Source organism: Amaranthus tricolor, chromosome 7 (assembly GCF_026212465.1).
Source record: "Amaranthus tricolor cultivar Red isolate AtriRed21 chromosome 7, ASM2621246v1, whole genome shotgun sequence".
Classification (NCBI taxonomy): Eukaryota; Viridiplantae; Streptophyta; class Magnoliopsida; order Caryophyllales; family Amaranthaceae; genus Amaranthus; species Amaranthus tricolor.
The window spans coordinates 25060177-25088176 of NC_080053.1; the positions used below are offsets into that span (position 1 = coordinate 25060177).

Below are 28000 nucleotides of genomic sequence, written 5' to 3' on the forward strand. Positions count from 1 at the left end.
AAGCATTGTTTTGAAATTATGAGAACATTTCCTAAATGGAACCCTGAAATATTTCAACTCCCTTCTGAAAGTGAAGGAAGTAACAAAAATGCATGCCCTGATACACCATACGAGGAAGGGATGGGTGCTACACCAACTAGACCTGATGGGATAAAGAAGACAAAGCGCAAGGGTAAAGAAGTTGCTACCTTTTCAATGTCATCTGTAAACCTTGAATCTTTCAATTCTTCTTTTTTAGAAGTCTCATCCCGTAGGATAGATCTAGGAGAGCGCATGCTTAACGTGATCAAGGAACGAGGCGAAGAAAGAAGAAAGCAGAAGGAGGATGCGACAAAAATGAGGATATTAAGTGTGTTAATGGCTAAACCTATGCTTGATGATGTTGAAGCAGAGATGTATCGAAAGTTGAGAAAGGAGTTCAACAATAAGTTTCTTTGAGCTTAAAACAACTAATGAGTCAATGTAATTTTTCTTTTAATTATGTTAAGTAGTAAGTGTAATATTTCTTTTAATTATGTTAAGTAGTAAGTGTAATATTGCTTAACGTGATCAAGGAACGAGGCGAAGAAAGAAGAAAGCAGAAGGAGGATGCGACAAAAATGAGGATATTAAGTGTGTTAATGGCTAAACCTATGCTTGATGATGTTGAAGCAGAGATGTATCGAAAGTTGAGAGAGGAGTTCAACAATAAGTTTCTTTGAGCTTAAAACAACTAATGAGTCAATGTAATTTTTCTTTTAATTATGTTAAGTAGTAAGTGTAATATTTCTTTTAATTATGTTAAGTAGTAAGTGTAATATTTCTTTTTATTATGTTAAGTAGTCAGTGTAATATTTCTTTTAATTATGTATGCCATTTAGTAATTTCAATAGTATCTTATCTTCTGAATTTTATCTTCTGAACCCAATATTGTCACTGCAAGAATCTTATCTTCTGAACTGAATAATGTCACTATAAGAATCTTATCTTCCACCTTACCTTATCCCTAGATTTCGAAAAGTGTGCATTTCAAAATCTTATCTTCTACCTTACCTTATCCTTACATTTTGAAAAGTGTGGATTTCAAAATCTTATTTTCAAACATTATATGATTGCATTATTGAAGTACATTGCCTATAAATTGTGCACTTTTATTCATATACCATCATCATCATAAATCTATTTTACTTCATCACAAAACTATATTATTAGTAATGGAATTGAACTATAATTCCAGTTCTTCAAGTTTAAGTGAGGATGAACTCAACGAGTATTTGTTAATGGATTTCATCGAAGAAAATCGTGAAGTGCAAGCAGTGGAGGATGCAATAAGATACTTTGTTAACTCCACTGCAGAAAGAGATAGAAGTCATGGTCTACGTCAGCGAAAAAAGAGAACTTACGTTCTTAGAGATCGGGAATCGGCAAATGAACGTTTAGTTGCTGATTACTTTTGTAACCAACCATTATACGATGAGCGCCAATTTCGGCGTAGGTTTCGCATGAGGAAACACGTATTCATTCACATTGATACCTTAAGTGTCCATGATCGTTTCTTCCAGCAACATCCAGATGCATGTAAGTGACAAGATGCTACAGCTCTTCAAAAGTGCACAGCAGCTATAAGAATGTTAGCATATGGATGTGCAGCTGATCAAATCGACGAGTATTTGAAACTTGGTGCTACTACATCCAATGAGTGTCTTGCTCATTTTGTTGATGTTGTGATAGCACAGTTTTCAGCCACTTACCTTCGGAAGCCGACACTTGACGATCATATCATTGTATTGTTGAATTATCAATGAAATATATTGCTATTTGAGGGGTAGGTGTCCAAGATAACCATCATATCATTGTGTTCTTGCTTGTGTGTGTTTGTCATTATACTATTGAATGTGCTTTGTTTTTCTCTTTTATTTTCTTCTTTCTTTCACCTTTAAAAGGTCATAGACACTTTCATTCCAATTGGTATTAGAGCTTAAAGAGTTTCTTGGGGTATTGAGTAAGTAAAAGTTTGGATTTTGGTGAGGAAAGATGATGAGTTAAAAGTCGAAGTTATGTCTTCCACTTTTTGATGGAAAGATGAACTTTTCGTTGTGGAAAAGTTTTGTTGAGGACCTGTTGGTTCAGCAAAGTATAGATGAGACACTTGAGAAGACATAGCCAACATTTTTGGAGAATGAGAAGTGGGCATCCATGAAGCAGAGGGTGGTGAGAACTATTCGACTTGCATTGCACCCAAAATCAAGTTTAACTACTTGAAAGAGACAAATCCTATTGTGTTGTTGGGGAAGCTTCAAGAGGTGAGAGTATTATACATGTACACATGATGATATCCACATGTTCATTTTACTTATGTGTTGATTGTTAAATGTAAATGATGAGGTGTCAGATTAGGATCAATCTTTACTTTCTTTTTGGCTTTTCTCCCTAAGGGCTATAGAAATATAGTTCAAACATTGCTCATTTGGTTGGAGTCTACTACTTTTGATCAAGTATGGGCGGCATTGAGAGAAAATGATATATTTATGGTAAGAAGTAAAGGGGAAGGAAAAATAATGTTGGAGAAGGCTTGTTTGATGAGGGTTCTAGTAGAGGTAGAACCAAAGGGAAATGTTATCAAAAGAGAGTTTATTTTTTAATGATGAATGATTGTAGTAAAAAAGAGTGTTATTGGATCAGACACATTTAAAAGATGTGAAAGGAGATGAAGGAGGACCTCAAGAGCATGAGGAGTTTAAAAGTTGGTTGAAGAAGATATGTTGAGGCCAAGGGAGAGACCACTCTAGGTTTTGTTGAGGATTATGATGATTATGGAGTGCTTCTTGTGGATAGAAGAGATGCTTATAGAAAGGAATAGATGATTGACTCGGGTTGCTCATTCCACAGTTCTTGCGAGAAAAAAAGTATATAGTGCTAACAATATATTTTTCTTAATGTTCATAAGTACAGTAATCTATAAAGAAGTTATCATCGTTGTGTATTACATGGTTACTAACCTATTCAGTGAACTACGAAAAAATTAGCTTGCTATTCAACAATATCAGCCAATTAGGAAAGCTTAAAGGTGAGCATACTATTCTAAGGCATTCAATGTGGGTATATATAGGAATGGGGAGAAAAAAAATCATCCAACATGGATAATAGTAAATTCACTTAGTTCATTAATTATATAATACTTTTCCGTTTCAAAATATTTACATCATTTGATTTTTCACACAATTCAATGTATTAATTCAATTCTTAATATTTTTAATTATGTGTAATAAAAAAGTTATAAAAATTTGATACTAATAATCTTTGTATTGAGATGAATTAAACAAGATCCCACTTGACTAATGTATTATTTTATAAATTAAAAACTAATCACAAATAAGGATGGTGATTCAATAACGCATTATCTTATAATTTTGCAACTAATATGAAACGGAGGAAGCATATAATAACTAATAAAGATACGAAATAAAGATAATAATAATAATGATGACAAAATTTACATGACAAGTGACACAACACTTTTAAATTAAATTAATGATAGCATTTTTATTTTTATTTTATTTTATTGAGAAATTGCACGTGATAAATCTGAGATTTTGGGTTTTTCATGTGGTAATCAAAACTTTTAAAAAATCCACGCGATAACTTTGAGGTTTACGTAGTTGTTCAACCGTGATCTTTTTGCACATTAAAACGTTAAAAAACGTTAATTTCTAAGCTTTAAGGCTGCTGTACGCCTATTTATGCGACTCACCATTTCAAATGCTATCAGTTTCAACCTTTTTCCCAAAAACATAAACCTCAACTCTACCATCTTTCATCCAAATCATATTTTTTCCTCCAAATCTAAAGATGGTAGAGTTAGGGTTCATATTTTGGGGAAAAAGATTGAAATTGATGGCATTTGAAATGGTGAGTCACATAAATAGACGTACAACAGCCTTAAAACTTCAAAATTAACGTTTGTAAACGTTTTGCTAACGTTTTATGTGCAAAAAGGTCACGATGGAACAATTTAATAAACATCAGGTTTAAGACCTGAATTTTGTAAAAGTTTTGATTACCACGTGAAAAACCTAAAATCATGGGTTACCACATGAAATTTTTCCATTTTATTTATTTATTTATGGATCACATGCTGGTCGAAAACTATTAGAAGTTTCCAAAATAAAGAAATAGAGCTCATATGTTAACGTCATGCTTAACATTATCATTTATAGCACAACCAATTCAAAGCTTGATAGATGACTAATAAATTTTTAAAAAGTAGAAGTATTTGATAACTTAGAATTTATTTTACTAGTAAAATTAGATTAAATTGAACCAAACTTAAGTGAAATAATATGAATATGGTGAAATATACGATGAAATTGATATGTTGAATTAATTATAACTAAACTAAAATGGTCTGTATATTTAGAAATTACTCCTATTAAAAAAATAGCCCTTTAGTTCACTTGTGCTGATTGGCTATTGAGTATTACAAATTCTTATGAGAGACAATCTCTTTAAAAGATCATTTATAATTGGGCCGACCCATTATATATTTTTTACAATATTGTAAGTAAGCATTAAGAATGATGAAAGTAGACATTTAAGATAGTGAAAGTATACATTAAGGATACGATAAGTAAACAATACGATAAGTAGACATTAATCTTTAATGGACTGGACTTGAGATATGTCTTTCAAAAAGACGATCTCTCAAAAGACTAGCTGACTGAGTTTTGACTTGTGAATCCATTCCATGATGGTAGTTTTGGCTCGTGCTAGCTAGCTTCTTCTTGAAATATTAATTATATTCCTTGATTTTTATTTGACAATTACTAAATATTAATTGGGATATAATTATATAAAAATAATACTATAACGTGTCGTGCCGTTTTGTGTGTTTAAATTTTAGCATGACGTGCCTTCTCATGCCTATTCAAGCACGGCCCTAGTTTGCGTGGGCACAACACACAACGGCACAAGCACGACTATGACTATGTCCACCTTTAATTATCGATCCATCCAAAAGGTGGTGTAGTACTAGAACTTTCAAATATTTATCCAACCTAAAATTTACTTAAAGCTCGACCAATAATTAGTGGGTCATATTTTTGAAGATCTTAATTTGTTACCTATAAATTATACAATTCTAAAAAATCGAAAACTAGAAGGTCAAGCTCGACAGTCATTCAAGCCCAACGATTGGACTCATTATCCTAATTTTATCCATGTTTCAGTTCAATATCGTTATTTTATAGTCACGATTTACCATATTTCAATTCAAATTTATAATCCCTATAAGTCGTATCTACATATTTATAAGAAAAAATGAATTATAAAAACTAAAAGGCGATTTATATTTATTCAAAAAAAAATATAAATGATGAGGAAAAGAAATTATTTACTCTTGACCCTAAATCAATTTTGAGCCGTCTTAAAAAATTTAAGAGTCATCTACAAAATTTTTATTTTATGCCTTATTTATAGTAAATTTATTTATTTTATTAATAAATTTAATATATACATTTTTTATTAACCTTTTCAAATACGAAAAAAAAAGAAATTCTATACGATCACTTCACACCCTCAAAACCCCCTAAATCAAATAAAAGCCCACTTAGAGAGAATCAACTACAATCTAACCTAGATATAATCCATCCCAAATGACATATCCAAAATCCGTTCACCAGACCGTTTTGCCACATATCGTGCACATTATTAAGTCCAAATTTGCAAATGTCGTTAGCTACTGCTTTAGTTGATAAGTGTCGATGCCAAATTAGACCTCACATTCACAAAACCCACAAAAGTCACAAGACAACAACTATTATTATGTTCCCACATATTCATTTACTATCATATGCTATTTTAGTTTTTTCTATTAATTTCTCATCTTTTTTATTTTTAGACCTTTTATCAATATCAAAGTTTATTAATTTATCAACACAATTAATTATCTCTTCATATAATTTTTTTTAAAAACTTCATTTCTCTTGGTACTATCGCTCTTCTTTAAAGTTGTTTCTATTTAGTATTTATGCTGTTTTAAATGTTATTTTCTATTAGTATCATAAATTTTGAACATAATTAGTCTTGTCCATCCTCATTATAATATTTTATTATTACTTATAGCCTCCACATATTTTGCACTAATTTTATTTCAACATTTTTATATCATTTATGGTATACACATATTTCAGAATCTTTTCCCATAATATTGCTAATTCCATAAGTATTTCTCACTTTGCATGAAATGGAAAAGTATTTCCCAATCTACCGTCCACGTGGAAATTTTTTTTTTTTTTATAAATTTTCCAGTTAAAACCGCCAAATGAGATGACAGTTTGTTGTCCATAGTAAATCGCCACATGAAGTAGCGGTTTTCCCAGTGAATAGTGCACAGTTAACCGCCATCTCATGTGGCGGTTTGCTCTGGGTGAACCGCCATCTCATTTGGCTGTTTGGTATGTGTCCTTGCAACATTTTATGTTGTTCTTTCAATTCCCATAAATAGTTAGCACAACCTGCATTAAACTAGTTTAATACCATCTATTCCAAAATAATCAACTACGAACCAGCTTGATTTGAAAACATTAATTATGAAAATAATTCGAAAATATATTACAATCATAGAAAGTGATACAAGAAGTTCAAAGCATATAAGGATGGTGTATACTCGTCAACCTCTACAATGACATTAAGAGCAGGAGCTCGTCGTTGACTAGCACGCTGATATGTGATGATCCTTTGCGGAGGTGATGGATGTGGAGGAGTGGTCATGGAAGCTGGAGGAACGAATGGCGACATAGTACTGGATGTCGATGGGGATCTGGAAGACCGACCTCGAGTAGATGAACACTCGCGACCTCTTGTGGACCGATTACTTGATCCTCCGGAAGAGCTACCTCGGTGGGCTGAACTCCGTGGAGAAGGAGTGTGGAATGTGTCATCTAACTCGCTAATGATGGGTGGAGTCGGAATGAGGTACTCATACCCCGCTTGACTCAATGCATTGGCCAATGACGCATAATGGAGCCAAGGGTCTGAGAACATAGCCGATACCCCACATAAACTGGCAATGTAGCGGCCCCGTGAATCGTGTCATTGCATTGTATGAGCACTGATCGGATGCGCTCAGCCTGTATGTTATCATTATATTGTTAAAAGAATCGCATAAAAGTATTATTATATATTATGAGTGTTAAAATAAGACGTACCAGTAACGTAGATGTCGAATGGTAATATGATCTTGGCTGTGCAAATGTGGTGTTCGTTAGGCGTAGTATGGAGATACGCCTGTATCAATTCATGTACACAACAGAGCTTTGACCGGTGTAGTTATCTCCTTGAACCAATCGAGATGCTCGGTCATTCCACACATCTACCTGCGATCTATGTCGTACGACGTATTTCTTGTCCCCAGTCCTCCGATCTATCGCATGTAGTTGAGGTTGGGTGTCACAGGCATGCGGAATAACCTGCTCTAAACCTAATTAACGCATGAAACGATCCGGAAGATGTAGCTCGACGATGTCAAAGCAAATAAGTGGACAACGCGATCTCCAAATCTCGTGGCCCGATCTACATATGTGTGGCAAAGCGTCCATCTTAGCCGTTGAGTAAGGCTGCCATGTCATCTGTACTAGAAATCAATATACTAAGTAATATATACAATTTATTCATAACTAATACAAATAGTAAATGTTAATAACCTGCTAGTCCCGTTGTCGATCAAGTGCGTCTCTATAGTAGACGAGAGTATGTGGGGAGTGGGACCTCGAAAGATATAGGTGAAGCCAGCTGCGAACAAACGAACATTGTTTAATACTTTCATGTATCATAAAATAGTGAATTTTTGAATTTGAATAGTGAATTGAATGTTGCTACCTTACTGTTAAAGGATCCTCTCCACTAATGAAGTGATAAGAGCTCGATCGAGCTCTAAACCCCCGCCCAACATCCTGTGAATGTAACTAAAACCAGCTATTTCCACTATCTCTAAAACTCTGTCATCCACCTCCTAATGTAACGTACTAGCTTGGTAGTGCTGACGAGTAACCAACTGGGTAGTGGAGCCCTCCCAGGCAGCTAAACTCTTGTGTGTCGCCTGAATCGTAAGTACTGATGGATCAACTGGTCCCGACATCACCATTATCACTGTTACATACATAAGTGTTATAAAATTCACAAAAATATTATCAGACTCAACATGATGACAAAATATTAAAAAAAAATACTTTGTTGACCTTCGAGGACATGTTTTCTTATTATGACCACTAAATCCACAAATGCTACATGTGTTACGAGGACGCGTCAATGGTGCATCTATTTCGTTCCTTATACGATTTGATCGCGGACGACCCTTTCCACGCTTAGTTGAGGGATCTGGAACAACTGTATGACCATTCCAAGGATCACAGGTGAACATGTCTGAAACAGGCATAGAGGTCTTCTTATATGTGGATACATATTTTGTAGTGCGAAACGAAGGGTCCACAAAAGCATCCTACAAAATGTTACGAGCTCGACATACTGCAAGAACATGTGGTTGGTTTCTTAACATTTCTGTGAATGTATCATGGCGTAGACTAGGACCTGATTCTAGAAGTTCCATGCTAGTCATGACTTCCCTCGCATTATCCAAATTTGCAACCAATTCAACATAAACCTCCATTGCCGTTCCAGGAGCTTGTGATGCCGCATAAGTAAGAGCACTTATGCTTTCATCATTCTTAATCGGGACGAACACATTTTTCCCAGTCACCGGATATTTCATCTCCATTTTTAACATAAAAGAGTTGCGATCACACCCAATTACATCGACTTTGCTATGAAACACCTCCAAATTAGTATTCTGACGATGGATGAACTTCACTGCATTTAATCCTCCATTAAACACAATATCGGATCCAGTATAACTTACTTCCCCACCCCAATACACTATAACGGGATAATGATCCATATTCTGCAAACTCAAGCATATTTTTCATGTGATTTCACATACACTTTATTGTTGATTGTGAGTAAGGAAAGTGTAAATGTGAATACAATAATGTGTAATATTAACGTATTATAACACTTATTAGAATGTTCAATTCGAATATAAAGCTAACAATACCATGAATATATACTAAAACCATTAAACTAACCCTACAAAGTAGTAAACTTTCATTAAAGCATTTCATCAAATACTTTATATGTATACAAACCAAATCATAATATTCAACTACAAATGTGTAAAATGTAAGCTTAAATCATAAAATCAAGAGAATGTAACAAACAATCAATGTGTCTATAACTTCAAATGACAACAATAATAAACAAAAATTCAATTTGCAAATTGAAAAAAATTAAGGTTATATTCATACCTTAAATGAAGATGAAAATGAACAAGTAAAGAAGGAGAAAATGGCAATATAGTTGATTAATTTAGTAAAAATGAGAGGAATTGTGGGTATGAAATAAATGAGGAGTGTAGAATTTTTTTTTAAAGAGAACCGGTAGGCAACAAGGAAGGAAGAAATGAGATGAAGTGAAAACAAAACGAAGCTGTTTGTGTTTTGTATAGGTACGAAACAACCATTTCAAGTGGCGGTTTGCTCTACTTAATTTTTTTTAAATGAAATTCAAAAAAACCGCAATTTCATCTAGCAGTTTACTTCAGATTCCTAAACAAAATCGCTACCTTAGTTAGCAGTTATATTAAAAAAAAAGGAAAAAATTTTTTTTTTCTCCCACCTATCTTACGTGGACTGTATTGAGGGAAATTATTTTCCCTTTGATGCAAAGTGGAAAATAATTTTCAATTCGGCATTATTATGGGAAAAGATTCCATATTTCCCACCAACTTTATTTAAACATTTCTTAATAGTTGTGATCTCTATATATTTTCAACAAAGTTTATTTTAATATTTTTTAATTCTTATCCATTACGTTTATTATTCAACACAATAAAATATCACAATTTAAAGATTATATTATTTTAAATTTTCATAAACAAATTCATATGAAAACAATTTTAAGAATCAAAAAGTATTAGTTTGATGGGATCAACTAGCAAGTATATTAGCCATTAGGCATGGCCACGGGGCGGGTTACCCGGAACCGAACCGGTCCCGAACCGCTTGGAACCGGAACCGGAACCGGAACCGTTTGCGACAGGTTCCGAACCGCCCCGAACCGCGAAACCGTGAAACCGCCGGAAAAAGTCGCCGGAACCGTGAAACCGCCGGAAAAAACCGTCGTGAACCGGGCCAAAAAACCCGCGGGTTGGAACCGGAACCGGTCCGGGAGAACCGGTCCAACGGTTCCATGGAACCGGTTCTGGAACCGGAACCGGGACCGGTCCGGTTGAACCGGCTCAACGGTTCCATGGAACCGGAACCGGAACCGGAACCGGGACCGGTCCGGTTGAACCGGCCCACCGGTTCCATGGAACCGTTGAGCCAAACTAGCCGTTAGAGAGCCGTTGGAATCCATCCTATAAATACTCATCACTTTCAATCATTTTCATTCACAACTCATCTCTTCTCCTACTCTCTCTACTTAATTCTTTAATTACGCAATTATTCTCTTAATTACATAATTAGTCTTCTAATTATTTCTTAATTTAGTTAGTTACATAATTAATCATTTATTTATTTCTTAATTCTATATTTCTATTTTTACTTCTATACTATCAATCATGTCTTCATTTTTGAAAAAAGCCACAAAAAAAGTTACTAAAGTGGCAAAATCATTAGGAGGTTCCAGTTCCTCCAAAAGAAAGGCCACTTCTACTCCGTCGGTATCAACAACACCCTCCATTAGTAATTATAATTATGAACCTAATTATCCGGAAGGGTACGACCCGGAGTTACATCAATATGCAGAAGAAGTGGAAAAAGATATACAAATTGAAGAAGAAGAAGAACAAGAAGAAGAACCAACGACCCCAATTGGGGTACATATATCTCGACAGTCATCAACAAGATCAGATGAAGAACAAGGAGAACAACAACAACAAAGACAAGCTCGTGGTAAACGAGTCAATTTCCAAACTATCGGTTAGTTTTATAATTTTATTCTTCAAATTAATTAAACTTTAAATTATTTATTTATTTAATTATAGTTTTATAATTTTAAATTATTTATTTAGATGAAGATGAACCAGTAAGACAACCTTTTCCGGCAATGCCACCTTCTAGTGGTAGAGCTGTTTCACATGTGTGGTCGTATTTCACAAAAGAACCAACCGAGAATCCAGATATGTTCCTATGCACTTGTCAAATTTGTGAAAGTCAAGGAGTAAAGCCCTTAGTTTCATACAATTTCGCCAGAGGTAAATACTTTTTAAGTTTTTTATACATACATAATACATTCATACATTATATATTCATATTTTATAAACATTTATTTATTGTGTTTTGTGAATACGTGTTAGGTGGTGGAACGGGATCTTTTAACAAACATTTGGCAAAGAAGCATGGAATCACAAAAGAAACTCATGCATCAAGCGGCAGCGGGACCACAAGTGGAAGCAGACAGACACAATGGGACATTCCCAACACAGGTATGCCTTTTAGATATAATCGTAATGACATGATTGATGAATTTTCTAGGTATGTAATTTGCGATGAATTGCCTTTTAACCACGGTGAAAGTAGGGCATATGAGCGTCTCACTAGACAACAATTGCAACCACAATTTAGAGCAATCCCTAGGAACACTCTTAAAAGACGAACAATTAAATTATACGAATCAATGCGCTATGACCTAGTTGAAATGTTTAAATCGTTTAATGGTAGGGTTAGCATAACAACTGACATATGGTCTGCTCCCCCACATTTAGAATCTTATATGTGTGTAACAGCACACTGGATAGATCGAAATTGGATTATTCAAAAAAGAATAATTGCTTTTGAGACTATGCCAGAAAGACACACCGGCGAAAACATAAAATATAGATTAATAGAGATATGTAGGGAATGGAACTTATTAGATAAAATATTTTGTTGTTCAACAGATAATGCAACCGCAAACATAAAATGTATAGAACTTTTATTTAACGAACCCGCCTTTAGTTTAATCCTTGGGGGTAGCTTATTACACATACGTTGTTGTGCGCACATAGTTAACTTATCTTGTCAAGTAGGTGTAAAACAATTAAGTGAATTATTAGAACCAATTAGGGATATAGTAAAATGGCTTAGGATCGGAAAGATTAAAAGAAGATATAAACAATTATGTGACCAATACCAACTTAAAAAAGTGTATTGGTCATTAGATACTCCTACACGTTGGGGGTCAACGAACGATTTATTAAGAAAGGCGATTGCTTATCGCCCAGTAATAACACAACTATATAGTGAGTGTACAGATAGTTTCATAGCTGATGAAACTTGGGAATTAGCAATAGGTGTACATAACATATTAGAAGCGTATGACCACGCGACTAAGATTTTTTCTTATGTTTATGAACCGAACGTTCACTTAGTAATAAGTGAATGTATTACTATTTTTTATCACCTGCTTAAACATACACAACAAGATACTAACCCACAATTAAGGCCGATTCTTGCTGAAATGATGGAAAAATGGAAATCATATTTTACCGATTTTCCTTACATTTATGGAATCGCAACCATTTTGGACCCACGTTTTAAAACCGAGGTCCTAACCAAAGTAATAGGATTTTATTATCAAGCGTTAGATCGCCCGTCTTCCGATGTAGCTTATTATGTCGGAACATGTAAAAAATATTTAGCTGAACTGTATGAATTTTACGCTAGTGTATATAACCCGAAACGCGATATGTCTAGGCGTGCTAGCGTTTCGGCTCGTCCCTCTTTCTATAATTCAGTAATTGCTAACATAATGACGCAAGATGATAGTTTTGTAGGATCTTCTTCTTCCTCGACCACATTTTTAGAACTAGATAGTTATCTAAAACACCACTTTGAAATAGACCCAAGTGTCTATAATATTTTGGAGTGGTGGAAAGAAAAATCTTTTAAATTTCCCATTTTATCGAGAATTGCAAAGGATATCCTTGCAATTCCCGCGTCCACTATTGCGTCGGAGTCTGCTTTTAGTGCAGGTAGAAGAGTTCTGGATGAAAAGCGATCTCGTCTTGCTCCACATAGTATTCAAATATGTGTTTGCAAGAAAGATTGGGACCAAGCGGAGATACGAACACAAGGACTAAGGAACGATGATGATCAAGACGACGATGATGATCCATGGATGATGATGGATACAACTTCATCATCGTCAGGAGGAGAGTCAGCGGAAGCATCTAATCAATATCAACCACATGATGATGACGAAGACGAATAGGATCAATCCGACAGGCGACAAGCGACAACGATGAATCAACACTCAACAACTATAAATAAAAGGTATGACAAAGAACTACGTGGGCTTTGATTCCTTCGGGATATGTAGGCAGCTTAGTATTCATTTGGGTACTAGATTCAAGTCCATTTTCTCCCTCTTTTTTTATTAATCATCTTTATCGACATTATCATTGATTCGTTTCTTATTAATTATTTCCATTCATTTTAGTAAATATTTCAATAACGATGACAACTTGACATGCAATGAATTTCGCTAATAATCAAGTAATCATCAAAGGTACGTCCGCGATATTATAGTATTTTTTTATTATACAAAAATTTAAAGAAAAAATTAAAATGGAACCGATGGTCCGACCCGCCCGTCCCGTGAGTTGGAACCGCCGGAACCGCCTCATGAACCGCTAAGGAACCGTTTGGAACCGCCCGGAACCGGAACCGTTCGCGACAGGTTCCAAATGGAACCGGAACCGGGTGGAACCGGAACCGGATGGAACCGGAACGGAACCGGACCAACCCGGACCGTGGCCATGCCTATTAGCCATCAATCATCATCCTTATCTTGTTTCAATGTTTCATATTCAATAAAAGACTAATTTCTTTATGAAAACGAAACATGAATATACCAAAGTTAATTCCAACCAATAATTTATTTTTATCCTATAATTATAATAAATCCCAACTAAATTTCCACCTCACACATTTTTATTTTAATCGTCAATCATATCACACTATTCAAAAACACTCAACACAATTAAGAGTATTTTATTGTTGCTATTCTTTAAACTTTGAATCTAAAAAGAATAAAATCAGAATTATCAAGCTTTTCAAACACACAAAAATGGCGTCATCCAAAACTGTCAGAAAATTAGAGGTACTATCACCGGTTCCAGCGGATATTGATATCGCTAACGCTGTTGAGCCACTTCACATCGCCGATATTGCTGCCGATCTTAATCTATCTCCTCATCACTATGATCTTTACGGAAAATATAAGGCCAAGGTTTTTTCTATCTCCTTTGACTTTTTGTTTGACGTCTACTGATGTTTTAATCTGCGTTTATGTAGTTATTTTGCTGATAATTTTTTAGTGATTGATTGCTGAAAGTAAATTTGATTGAGATTGTGATTTATTAAGTAGATTTATTCTAATTTCTGTTGAGTACTTAGAAATTGTAGTGTTAAAATTTTGGATTATTTGTTATCTTATGAATGTGAAATTGCGAAGTGAGAAAGTTGCTTGTTAATTTCTGAGATTGTTTGTTTACTGTAATATAAGGAGTTTAAAGATAATAAAAGTTAGTTGTTTGTTTTTGCGTATTACAGATCATTTGAGGAGATTGACTGGATATTAGCAGTAAAATGTAAATTTGAGCTATAAATTTCCATTAATTTAAGTCTTACGTAAGCTCTAATTCAAATATTTTGTTATTGAGATTGTGACTCTAGGTAATAATCTTTCATACTTCCTAGGTTAACAACAGATATTGATTTGTAGCGACATGTGAGCTTACAGACACATGAATTGCTAATAGATGGCGTTTTCACTGTTCACGTGTCTTGATATTAATTGGCAAAACAATGACTGGGATTTTCCTTGGAAATCTGCCATATTCTATTAGAATTCTTGCGCACTTACTACTTTCTTCAATTTGATGTGTTAAATTGGTAATGAAGTAGGATTGCGCTTGTTGCCTGAATTGTGTACATGTTCTACTTTTGTTGTCATTAGACTTGTGATGTCTTATTCCATTTTTACTCTCAATTCATAATGTTTCTTTACGCATTGTTTTTTTCCAGGTTAAGTAATCTTTCTATTATAGAAGTATGCTATTGTTGGCATTGTTTTTGGTAGCTATAGTCATGGTTCCACTTCTTGCAATGAACTTTTACTTTGTGTTCATGCATGAATTTTGGTGCTATTGGCTTTTGGACACTCAATTGTGTGTGAAATAGGTATTGCTCTCTGTGCTGGATGAGCTCCAAGAATCCCAGAATGGATACTATGTTGTGGTTGGAGGCATCACTCCGACTCCGCTTGGAGAAGGCAAATCGACTACTACTGTTGGTCTTTGTCAAGCTTTGGGAGCATTCCTTGATAAAAAGGTAACTGCAGAATAATTTTTTATCATTCATTTATGATACTTGATACTCCTTTTGGAAAAGACATTTCTTCCATACTGCTCTTGATTTATACTTGCATTATTTTTCTTATTTCAGTTCTATTACTTCATCACTTTTCATTTTAGTAAAAAAGTTACTTAGTAAAAATCACTAATTTTGTTTGGCCATCACTTATCTCTAAATACAATACAAACTAGGGTAATATCAAAAGTTTATTCACTACCAAATAAAATTAATGATGTTCTACACATGTATAATCTTTAATCCATCTCTCTTACTGTCCCACCATTATCTATTAATATCATTATGAGCAAGGTCCTTAGCTTTGTGGTTAGGGACACCAGGGTGATAAACCAAAACTTGTCATTATTTGACCCGATTGGAAATTTACTTGGAACTTTGTCGAAAATTAATGGGTCATAACCAGTGTCACATGATTCACTAACTTCCCCGCGAATCGCGAATCGAAAAAAGCGAATTTGTGTTCGGTTTTGTGTTATTCTTGACCAAATTTGAGCGAATTGCGAATTCAAGAAGCGAATTAGATAGCGAATTATGGTACACAGGTCATAACTACAAATTATTTTCATGTAATCCAAAAATGACCCAACCTAAAGAACCCAAATGTAGGTCATACCCGAAAATTAAAACTGCCCCATATTCATTAAGTTTTTGCAGACTAAGAGTTATCCTTCAGATGAAAATCTAGTAATTTTGGTTTAATGGTTCCTTTAAAAATTACTAATCAGGTTGTTTCTCCAGGTTGTTACCTGCCTTCGTCAACCGTCACAAGGGCCAACTTTTGGTATAAAAGGTGGTGCAGCTGGTGGTGGTTATAGTCAAGTTATTCCAATGGATGAGTTCAATCTTCATTTAACAGGGGATATACATGCTATAACAGCTGCAAACAACCTTCTTGCTGCTGCCATAGACACTAGAATATTCCATGAGTCCACTCAGTCAGACAAGGCTCTGTTTAATCGTTTGTGTCCCCCTAACAAAGAAGGTAAAAGAACCTTCAGTAACATAATGTTTAGGCGTCTGCAAAAACTAGGTATTGATAAGAGTAATCCAGATGATCTTACTCCGGAAGAGGCTGCTAGATTTGCTAGGCTTGATATTGACCCTGATTCTATTACATGGCGTAGAGTTATGGATGTGAATGACCGGTTTTTGAGGAAAATTACTGTTGGTCAGGGGCCAGATGAGAAAGGGATGGTAAGGGAAACTGGATTTGATATTTCTGTTGCTAGTGAGATAATGGCAGTTTTGGCACTAACAACTTCGTTGGAAGACATGAGAGAGAGACTTGGAAAAATGGTGATTGGAAATAGCAAGGCCGGAGAACCTATAACAGCTGATGATCTAGGATTAGGTGGTGCCTTGACTGTACTAATGAAGGATGCAATCAACCCCACTCTGATGCAGACCCTTGAAGGAACACCTGTACTTGTTCATGCTGGCCCATTTGCAAATATTGCTCATGGTAATTCCTCCATTGTTGCTGACAAGATTGCCCTGAAGCTAGTTGGGCCAGGTGGCTTTGTGGTTACTGAAGCTGGGTTTGGTTCTGACATTGGAACTGAGAAGTTCATGAACATAAAATGTCGATACAGTGGTTTGACACCACAGTGTGCTATTGTTGTTGCTACGGTGAGGGCCTTAAAAATGCATGGAGGTGGGCCACAAGTTGTGGCTGGCAAGCCTCTAGATCGTGCCTACTTAACTGAGAATGTGGGTCTTGTTGAGGCTGGTTGTGTCAATCTTGCCAGGCATATTTTAAATACAAAGGCTTATGGTGCAAATGTTGTGGTTGCCATCAACATGTTTTCTACTGACACAGAAGCAGAACTTAATGCTGTTAAAAAAGCTTCAATGGATGCTGGGGCTTTTGATGCTGTAATTTGTACACATCATGCTCATGGTGGTAAAGGAGCGGTTAGTACTGGATTCTTTTAACTTTTGATTCAATTTCTGAATTATGTTAATGGAATCAAGAGATACTAGTTAGCTTTTTTAGTTGCAAGATAACAAGTATTATGGTAGAATGAGTAATATTCCATTTCTATATGGCTAAATAGTAAATGCTCAACTCTTTACTTATTTTATTAGTTATGATCCTAGTACTGATTATATATTATTATTGAGCTTTGATATCTTGATCTGATGATGGTTTCAGGAATGAAAGTCAAGCTATTTGTTACTAAGCTTCCATTCATTTGGTATCTGGAAGACTAGAACTAATGCAATTTTGATGTGTTTCAGGTGGATCTAGGCATAGCGGTTCAGAAAGCATGTGAGAACGTAACACAGCCTTTGCGGTTCTTATATCCTCTTGAAATTAGCATTAAAGAGAAAATAGAGGCAATAGCCAGGTCTTATGGTGCTGCTGGTGTTGAATACTCAGAGCAGGTTAGGCATTTTGTTTATATGATCTACTACTCTATGGGTGTCGTATATGCTTCGATATCCTTGATAGTTCTACATAGCGCATGTGGTTTGATATTTACTCGAATAGCTTATGTTATGTTTTTTAGTTCACTGGATCTCCAATTTCTTGATAGTCACTCTTACGAAATTTTCGATACTCAATTGTGTTTAGCCATGTAACTCACTTATGTAAGCACCTAAGTCTTACTATCGATGCACAATGCATTGTTGTGTTATTAGCCTACTGAGATGAGTCCCGTTTCTTGTTTTAGGCTGAGAAACAAATCGAGATGTACAGCAAACAAGGCTTCTCCAATCTCCCAATCTGCATGGCAAAAACCCAGTACTCATTTTCTGATAATGCTGCCGCAAAGGGTGCTCCAAGCGGATTTGTCTTGCCAATTCGAGATGTGAGGGCTAGCATCGGCGCTGGATTCATTTATCCTTTGGTTGGAACAATGAGCACAATGCCTGGACTTCCGACAAGGCCTTGCTTCTTTGAGATCGATCTTGACACCAAAACCGGAAAGGTCATAGGTCTTTCTTAGAGTCTTTTCTCGGGACATAATTAACGAAGCTTCTGTTCTTCAAGCATAAACTTATTGGAGGCCTTTAAAATTTGAAAATGTTTTTGTATGCACTTCTGTATGTCTTGTAAGCCATTTTTTTCTAATTGCTTGATTGTTATGCATAGTTAAACTCCTAATAAATTATTCTTGCTTTCTGCTATTTGTGTATCCCTCTGCATAGAGCTTCAATGTGGTATTTTATGTGTACTGAATTGGTTATTATGTGAAGATGGTTTATTTCTGAATTCAGTTCTCCAATTTGTTTTTTAATAAAATATCAATTATTGTGGATATTTTGTTTATTTTTTAATTATAGGGTAGGTTAAAGAGTATGAAAGAACTAGGTTAAAATCGAACCCAAAACCTAATCCAAAGAAATTTGTTAATATACTATAGTAACAGAAACACTTACTTTGATATACAAAAAACAGCTACTATACGCATTAAAAATGTTAAAATCAACTATTTAAAAATAACTACTGTGACTAATTTAAAATGTCTACCTCAACTATTCAAGATATCTATTTTATTAGGAAACAACTCTTACTTCAATACGCAAAAACACCAACTATAACTATTTCAAATTGCCGCTATTACTTGTTCTAATGGGAACTGTAACCATTTTCAATAACTACTTTAACTATTTAAAATGTCTACCTTAGTATGTAAAACAACATATACTTCAGTACGCAAAACAATCAACTTTTATATAATAAGAACACATACTAATAATCATTTTAAATGTCTACTTCATCTATTTAAAATATCTACTTATTAAACTATTTACAATGCCTACTTTAGTATGTAAAAACACATATGCTGGTATAAAAAACACCTATTTTGATATACAAAAACATCTACTATAACTCTGTAACACCCCGTTAAATTGTCGATTTTTTTTAAAGAAAAAAAAAGAAAAAAAAAGAATTATTAATAATTAATTAGTCGATTAAAAATAATTATTCGAGTAAACCTTTGTTGTGCACGTGTTTGTCGCGTATCAAGTTTATCGCGTGATGACTTTTGCGTCTAACAAATTAATCCGAGCAATATATACATAAATTTTAAAAGAAAAAAATTTGAAAAAAATGGGGTACTTGATGGGTTTTGGCCGGTTGTGGTGTGTAGTGGAGGAGTTCATGTACTCCTCCCTGAATGCACTTAATGGACAACTAACCTAGGTTAGGCATTATGAGGATTTAATTTAGTTTTTGAATGTGTGTTCTATGACCAAAGAAAAATCAGAAAAATTTTCATAATACTCCCATTTCATTGGGCCAAGGTGGAGAAAAGAGAGAAAAAGTGAGGAAAAAATTCTTGTGTTAGTTTTGGGTGATCGATTGCTCTAATTCAATCTTAATCCTCAAAAATTGACCTCAGTTCATAAGGGGTTGACATCCCGTTTGTGAAAGTGCCTTGAATTGATTTGCCGTGCTATCAAGGTACACGCTTAGACCATTCTTTTTTAATTGGTTATGTGAAGTAATGTTGTGTTCATTCTATGAGGTGATGTCGTATGTCACTTAAGGCTTAGACACCAAAAATAATTTGAAAAGAGTTTTAAATTGAAATTTGAGGATGGTTGTATACCCACATGGGGTTAAATTATTGGGATGAAAATTATTATTGTTATTGTTCCCATGGCAGATTTGGATCATTACGGTCACCATGGGGTATGCATACTTTACCTTTGATGAACCGAATAGGACGGGCAACGTCTTAGGCTGGGGGTTACCTTGGGATTAGCTCTTCCATGTGTATCCCTCCAAAGTTTTATATTACTCTGGCGACTCGAATTGGACGGACAGCGACATAAGTTGGGAATTGCAAGGTCAAATGTGATATATTAACTATTAGAGCCTTTGCATGTTCGGATGAACTCATTATTTGTATGTAACCTGTACAATACAATGTATGAAGTTTCTGACATGTATTGGTTTGTGTCCTTTGATGCTTGCTATGACGTTGTTATTTGACAACTAGTAGGTTGATTGCAGGTGGGGCTAGTGTGTGAGGATTCAAAAGTTAGATACTGTAATCGTGTTGACTATCGCATACGTATTTATGCCATTCTCATTTGAACTTTATTATTTATATTAGTAAGTTTATTCTAGTTTGGAATTTATCTCGTTTTGATGAGGCCTTTAGGATTTCAAGTTGTAAACTTGAAGACTTCCGCTGATTTATTTTTATCGTTTTCGTTAGATTACTTGTTTCTCCATCTCTAGAACGTCATCAATCTTAGGAACGGTTTAACTTAAATGTCCGACGTGTAATCCGAAATTCATATTTATATGTGAATATCTGATTCACTTTAACCTGGACTTTTACAAACTCAATTTGGATAAGAAACAAGATTCAATTTGTTGGAAATTCATATCACTGTGGAAAGGGCTCTTCATATACAAAAAAAGGTCATTGTATGATCTTTGAAACTAAGGCTTATTTTCGATCTTAACCCTAGTCAATCTAATCTCAATCTTAATTGAGATTTTAATAGCAAAAATTAAATTAGAGAAGATGGAGGGTAGACAAGAATAGCTTGATGGAGAAATTGAGTTTAATGGTGAAATTGAATCGGAGAAGATGAAGGGTAATATAAATGGATTAATGGAGAATAAGGATAAGAGCTATGGATGAAGAAGGAAGGTATTTATAAAAGTGACACAAAAATTCTTAATCGAGACAGTCTCATAGTGAGACTATTTCTATTAGGCTAACCTATGTATATTTAGTGTGTTAATTTGATTAGAAATGAAAAACACTTCATTTTATTTTTGTTCTTTTTACAATTAGGCTAATCCATTAAAAAGGTCTCGCAACAATTAATGCTTAATATGTCAAAAATATTGTATAGGACCCACCAAAATTGGAGCCCGGTGCTTAAGCTCATCATGTAGCTCATGTCAAAGGCCGAAACTGCTGGTATCCAATGCAGTGCATAAAAATATACGTGGAAATACATTATTGAACTTAGTTGATTGGTTTTTATTTTTAGGCAACTCTAAGGGTTTGTGCATGGCAATTTATTTCATCATACTTGATACTTCTACCGTTATATTATACTTGATACATTTCACTCTTTATGCATTTCAGTGCGTTATTTTATTTATTTATATATTGAATTATACAAATCTAAAAATTATAAAAAATTAATATTATGAAAGTATGCGATTAAACGTTTCAAACAAAATTTCACTTGACTAATAAGCTTGAACGATGAATAGTGCACATAATCGAAATGTAGCGAATCTTTCGGAATGGAGGAAGTATTTTACCTTGAAGATTTCAAAACAAAGTGCATAGTTTGTGGACATCTTATGAATAATCCCACTATAAAATAGGGCAAAATGAAAAAAATATATGCGCACAACTACTCATGCTGTTTAAGTGCAATATTCAATTTAATTAGATATTTACATGTGTCAATCTAAACTCAAAAATATTTTTTTAATATCAATAATAGCCATCAACAATGTCAAAATCTTAATCCAAGAATTAGGTCAAATTTAACAATTAGTATTAGTTTCCACATTTAGAAGACATTATACCATCACATTGTTGCAAACAAACCACTCCAACAAGAACAAATGCCAGATCAATCAAAACATAACAATCTTTTACCAGTAAAATTACCAAATGTTTCTGTAATTTCTGATACGAGAAAATCTATTTTTTGTGTTTATATGTTTATGTTAACTTTCATTGTTTTCACATTTTTAATCCTTTTTAACTCATCTTCTTTACCTTTTAAAAACATTAATTTTAGAAACCTTTCTTTTCTTTCCTCTAATGGGTCCCACTTCTCTTCCTTTTTTACCCATTTCTTTTCCAATGATTCTTCATCAAATTTTCAATTACCCATCTCTTCTTATGAATTTGGATATGGAAATTCCACTCATCAAGGGATAAATGAGGAGTCTTTTGCTAATTTGGGTAATGATACAATCAAGGATTTACCTTCTCAATCAATAAATACTAATTATGGAAAGAATGAAAGTTTAGAAAAAGAATGGAAAGAATGGTACAAATCAATGATTCATTGTAATATATTTGATGGGAAATGGGTTAAAGATGATTTTTATCCACTTTATGAACATGGGTCTTGTCCTCATATTGATGAACCTTTTAATTGTTATCTTAATGGTAGGCCTGATTATGGTTATGAGAAGTATAGATGGCAGCCTCATGAGTGCAACATTCCTAGGTAAGTTGAAGATTTTTTTTTTTTTCTTTTTGCAATTTTTTTTGCATTTTTTTTTTGTGCATTTTTGCAATTAAGGATAAACTAAAATCATCATCTTTATTATTACGAGCGTAAGATTGGATACATTTAATCAGCCTTGGCCAGTCCCTTTAGGGACATTTTGGTTATGTAGCATTGTTGGGATGTACTACCATATCTCTATATTTGCAAGTTGCAATCCATCATTTAAGCATGAGGATGAGATTATATATAGGGTGCTTGGGGAAATAATGTATTAGGTAATTTTTGTAAAATAGTGTAAATTAGCTGGTTGAAAATATTTTTTGTTATGAATAAACTGTTTTGATCACATTGCTCATAACATCGTATTTAAAATCAGTTGATCAAATTAGTTAATAAAATAAGTTGGTTAAATCAGCCATTGTAATTAGTTACCACTTACTAGCTATTAGTAATTTGTCAAACAACAATTAAGTCACAATAAATTAACCGTACTAACCTAATATATTAATTAGTGGTTGAACTTGTTTTAGCTAATATATCCACTTATATCCTCTATTGTAGCCCTCAAATTGTGTGCCATGAAGGTGAGTTGCTATTAAAAAAAACGAATGATACTATAAGATTGCATAGATTCAACCTCCTTATATGGGGGCAATGTAGTGTTGTATAACATAGTGCAAAAATACAGTTTTGTTAACGGTCTTGGTAACAGTCGCAAAATGGATTTCACGACCAATAAAAATGATTTCACAGTCAATGCAGCCTATATTTCAGTCGCATTAAACCTTTATAATAAGATCGCGATGCGATGATACGACCTTGTTTTTGCACTCTGTTGTGTAAGGCTAGACACATTTATCTTGCCAAGACAAAACCCACTTCTAGTGTCATTGGGGCAATAAGGTGTTGTGTGTTTTGGAATTGAAATTGGTAAATGGGCATTTGTTTTTAATTTGTAGTTTTGTTCTAGTGACACTCATTTATTGGAGATGCATTTATTGTTTATTTGTTCCAGATTGAATGGCACCCATATGTTGGAATTGTTGCGAGGGAAGCGTCTTGTATTTGTTGGTGATTCTTTGAATAGAAACATGTGGGAATCTCTGGTGTGTGTTCTCAGAAATTCAGTGAAGAATAAGACCAGTGTTTTTGAAGCCTCTGGAAGAGAAGAATTTCGCACTGAGGGCTCTTATGCCTTCTTATTTGAGGTACTTTATTAATCTTAAACAAGCTAATTATTAGTTGCATTTACTAGTTATACTATCAATGTTAGTATGTTACTGTCAAAGAACCAACTGAACTAAAAACTTAAGCTGATGGTTGAAGCCTCAGGATATGTTAGACTCTAATACACCCATATACTCTGACACGCTACCTCACACGAGAGCCCTTTAGGCAAGAGGTGTGGATGTAACGCACAGGCCTTTCTCATACCTAGTGCTGAATATTTCACTTTAAATGAGGGGTGGTTGAGATTCGAACATGTACCTTTATCACGGTTGCTCTGATACCATGTTAAGAAACCAACTCAACCAAAAACTTAAGCTGATGATTAAGGCCCCAGAATGGTATTATATACTCTAACAGGGGCTTCAACCATCAATTTAAGCTTTTGGTTGAAGCCCCATAATATGTTATATACTCTAACAATTACCCATATCACGTGGGATTCATGAAATAGATAGCATTGTTATGCTTATTTGCTATAATCTCCTTATAGCTTCAATAACATGTTTTATGATTGTGTGAATTACTAGGATTACAACTGTTCTGTGGAGTTCTTTAGGTCCCCATTCTTGGTTCGAGAATGGGAAATGCCCGACAACAATGGCTCAAAGAAGGAGACGCTGAGACTTGATTTGGTTGAAAGATCATCTGATAGATACAAGGATGCAGATGTCTTGGTTTTCAATACAGGACATTGGTGGAGTCATGAGAAAACTTCAAAAGGGTAATTCTACAAGACTTGCTTTCCTTCATTGTAAGATTTCCACTTGGGTGTATAAACTAATTAGAGTACATTTGTTTGTAGGGAGGGTTACTATCAAGAAGGTAGCCATGTCTATAGACAACTAGAAGGCAATGAGGCTTTTCGGAGAGCAGTGACAACTTGGGGGAGATGGGTGGATGCTAATGTAGACCCCTTCAAAACACAAGTTTTTTTTAGGGGTTATTCTAATTCTCATTTTGGGTAAGTAAGAAAAAAAAAAAAAAAAAAAAAACTTTATACTTCAACTTAATGTAACAATTGCTCAATTTCAAACATTTTTAGCAAATTGTTGTTTGAAATCACTTCAAAGTTATAATTCAGTAGCTGAGTTTGAAGCACTTCAAACTCGCCTGCAAAGTTATTACTCCCTCTGTTCCCATGCAATATGGTGTAAAAAAATTTATAATTGTAGAAATAAGACAAAATACAAGTGGATGGAAGAATGGAGTGATTGAGATGACGAGGGAAAATAGTTTGTGATTGACAATAACACAATATTTGGATAGCAAATTAGGAGAGTAAAGAAAGGAAGAGAAGAAAAAGGAAAGAAAGGAAAGGAAGGAGAGGAGTAAGGAGGAAGAGTGCACCTTGTTTGTTTAGAAGGATATCAAAATTTGTCCACGTTTTCCCTGCCAGCCCCTCCCTTCCAATTTATCCTCTCCCTTTTTGTTAACCAATTAAGCGATCCTCAATCCTTTCAAATTCCTCTCCTGCCTTTTCCTCCATTTAATTAATCTTTATCCAAACGTAGTGTAAAAGAAAGGGAGTGATACCATTGCCAAGAAAGGGAGAGAGACCATTGGCAAAAAAGGAAAGGATTTAAAGTAAGTATGACAAACTAAAATGGAAAACTAGTGCAATTACTTAGGGAGAAAGTAAACATTAAACATGCCTAGCTAATTATGATTCTTTTATCTTTTACCCTTTTTCTTTGGCATAAGTAGTTTGAAACTCTTGAGTTAAGAACCTCATTTAAACATTTAGGATATCTTCATGATATGCAGAGGTGGAACATGGAACTCTGGAGGGACATGTGATGAAATCGAGCCAATCAAGAACGCCACAAATTTACCTGAACAACCCCCGATGATCAAAATACTCGAGAATGTTATCAAGTGGACTAAAGTACCGGTTTTCTATCTTAACATTACTAGAATGACTGACTACCGAATAGATGCCCACCCTGCAGCTTATAGGACACAACAGGAAAGGCGCTCACCATCAAGATACCAAGACTGTGCACATTGGTGTCTTCCTGGCGTTCCTGATACATGGAACGAGCTTCTTTATTCTCGGATGTTAATTCGACATTATCAAAGGCAACAGTGAGGACAACAGCAACAAGAACAGCGCTATAAAATAACATGGGTAAATTGTTTATATAGATTATACCCTTCTCCCAGTCTTGATTGTTGGTGTTGCCGATGCACTTACGTGTTGTTAATAGAAAAAGAATGTGTATTTTGTTCATGTGTGGATCTCTCAAATTGATAGTTTGTTCGCATAAACTCGTCTATAGTTTGCAAGTTGTTGAAGTATATAATTAACAATAAGCTTAAGCTTTCGTAGGTGTTTCGTCGTTCAAAATTACATGTTTGTTAAGTCGCAAAGATTCGTGATTGTTGTGTTTCTTGTCCTGTCAAGTCCTACTCTATCCCTTCCAATATGTTTTCCCCATTTCATATCCTTTTTGGGTCACTGTATGCAGTTTTGAAGAATCCCACACGATCAAGGATGATAAAATGATGGATGTTTAAAATGCCGCTAACGTTGGTAAGCTCTTTCAAGTTATTACCTTCTACTACTTCATTTAAAATTATATCGAAGAGTACAATTTTAACGATAAAATACCAAGATCAGACACAAAAAAGTTTTTTTTTTTTTTTTTTTTTCAATTTAATCAAGATTTTAAACTTTCATTTAATAAAAGTTTTGATGGACAAAATTTTTGGATTTTGCATATGATATTTTAGCAGTCAGGCAGCCACTATTAGGTGTAAGCTGAAAATTTTTGGACAAGCTTTATATCTTGATTCTGTTCTGATTCAATTATGTATTTTTATGATTTTGCTCGCAATTATCATCAATTATGCATGTTTTTGTTATGCTCTAGTGCTTATGCTTGATTAGGTTGATAAAGATTTATATAAGATCATTATTGATGCAATGGTATTCACGATGCACGAGAGAAGCTCGAACATTGTTTTTCGTTGTGGTTCTGTCATCTGTGTGAAGGTGTTACTTGTTTGCGTTCTCTGTGTGTTTGCAAATATCTGTGTATTCTGCCTAGAGGTATTCATTCGGGTTATTGGGTTGATTTTGGATCAGGTGTTTCGGTCAGTTTAAAATCGAATTTTGTGTTCATATTGATTTTTACATAATTATAAATGCATTTTTAAGTCGGGTTAATTTAGGTTCGATTACAGGGTCGGGTCTGTTTTGAAAATCTCTAAGTCTCAGCCGTGCTTGTGGATTGCAAAAACTCATCTTTGTTGCGAATCACAGATATGTCTTGTTTATTCATTGTCATTTGACGAGAGATCTTACGTTTACTTTTCTTGAAGAAACTTAGGATAATATTACAAAGAAGAAAGCAACAAACAAGGAGAATGATAAGCGACAAACGAAAGCATTAACGAGTTTTTGATATAGGCCTCCTTTGTATATGATATTAATTCAACTTCTAAACATATTTTATGTCATAAACTAGAAAGGAAATTGTTGTCTTAATTCTTTACTATGTTTCCTATTATTTTTATGATTTTTAGAAGATTGAAACTGTTTTTAGGACTTTACTTTAAAGTATGGCAAATTCCCAATGCATTTATGTTATGAAAGTTATTATAAGGAAATTGTGAAAATTCGGTGAAGTATCTCAAGAGTCGTTCATTTTGTTAAACCTTGACGAGAAGGGAGATGGCGGTTTTCTGCTAAAGATGGTGTACCTTCTGTTATGTAGCCCATAGGTTCTAGTTTCCATGGTTACGTACTTATGTTTAATGTCGTTTCTGATAATTTTTAGACTATAGGAAAAAAAATAAAAAGGCCCTTTTATAAATAACGTTTTTAGTTATTTTTTCTGCAACTATATAGTTTAGTAGTCATGCGTCTAACGAAAAACTTAGTGTGCAAGTTTGATCCATGGTAGAAGCTATTTATGCAAATACTAATTTTTATTACATAGCATTGAAACGTTGAACACACTTCATAACTCGACATTGCCATCAATATTTTTGAGTGTTTTATGTCAAACACATTCAAAGCTCCACCAATTTGATCACTTGCTTAGTACCACAAGCAATGTGAAGTAGTTATTGTAACTCTTAGCAACCATTAGCATACCCAAATATATTTAGGAAGGGCAATTGTATTGTTT

The 28000-nt window shown here is 34.4% G+C and overlaps 2 protein-coding genes across 3 annotated transcripts; both read left to right on the forward strand.

Annotated features, from left to right (window-relative positions):
• Positions 1-13988: 13988 nt before the first annotated feature.
• Positions 13989-18669, forward strand: LOC130817393 (formate--tetrahydrofolate ligase). Its single transcript, XM_057683068.1, has 5 exons — positions 13989-14304; positions 15258-15407; positions 16188-17363; positions 17691-17837; positions 18128-18669. The coding sequence occupies exons 1-5, from the start codon at positions 14143-14145 to the stop codon at positions 18401-18403; spliced, it is 1911 nt and encodes a 636-aa protein (XP_057539051.1). The 5' UTR covers positions 13989-14142; the 3' UTR covers positions 18404-18669.
• A 3345-nt stretch (positions 18670-22014) lies between these two features.
• Positions 22015-27455, forward strand: LOC130817394 (protein trichome birefringence-like). Of its 2 annotated transcripts, none has more exons than XM_057683069.1 (7): positions 22015-22631; positions 23650-23842; positions 24392-24585; positions 24667-24825; positions 25629-25992; positions 26333-26397; positions 27189-27455. In XM_057683069.1, exons 1-5 carry the CDS (start codon positions 22015-22017, stop codon positions 25951-25953), a joined length of 1488 nt encoding a protein of 495 aa, XP_057539052.1. In that variant the 3' UTR covers positions 25954-25992; positions 26333-26397; positions 27189-27455. The 2 variants fall into 2 exon arrangements, with proteins under 2 accessions (XP_057539052.1, XP_057539053.1); XM_057683070.1 differs by having other exon boundaries at positions 27197-27455.
• The last annotated feature ends 545 nt before the right edge of the window (positions 27456-28000 follow it).

Coding starts and splice junctions, on each gene's coding strand:
- LOC130817394 (XM_057683069.1), top strand. CDS start 22,015: ATGCCAGATCAATCAAAACATAACAATCTTTTACCAGTAAAATTACCA. Junction 22,632..23,649: donor CATGAGTGCAACATTCCTAG/GTAAGTTGAAGA, acceptor TATTTGTTCCAG/ATTGAATGGCACCCATATGT. Junction 24,826..25,628: donor TATTCTAATTCTCATTTTGG/GTAAGTAAGAAA, acceptor CATGATATGCAG/AGGTGGAACATGGAACTCTG.
- LOC130817393 (XM_057683068.1), top strand. CDS start 14,143: ATGGCGTCATCCAAAACTGTCAGAAAATTAGAGGTACTATCACCGGTT. Junction 14,305..15,257: donor ACGGAAAATATAAGGCCAAG/GTTTTTTCTATC, acceptor TGTGTGAAATAG/GTATTGCTCTCTGTGCTGGA. Junction 17,838..18,127: donor GTGTTGAATACTCAGAGCAG/GTTAGGCATTTT, acceptor TTCTTGTTTTAG/GCTGAGAAACAAATCGAGAT.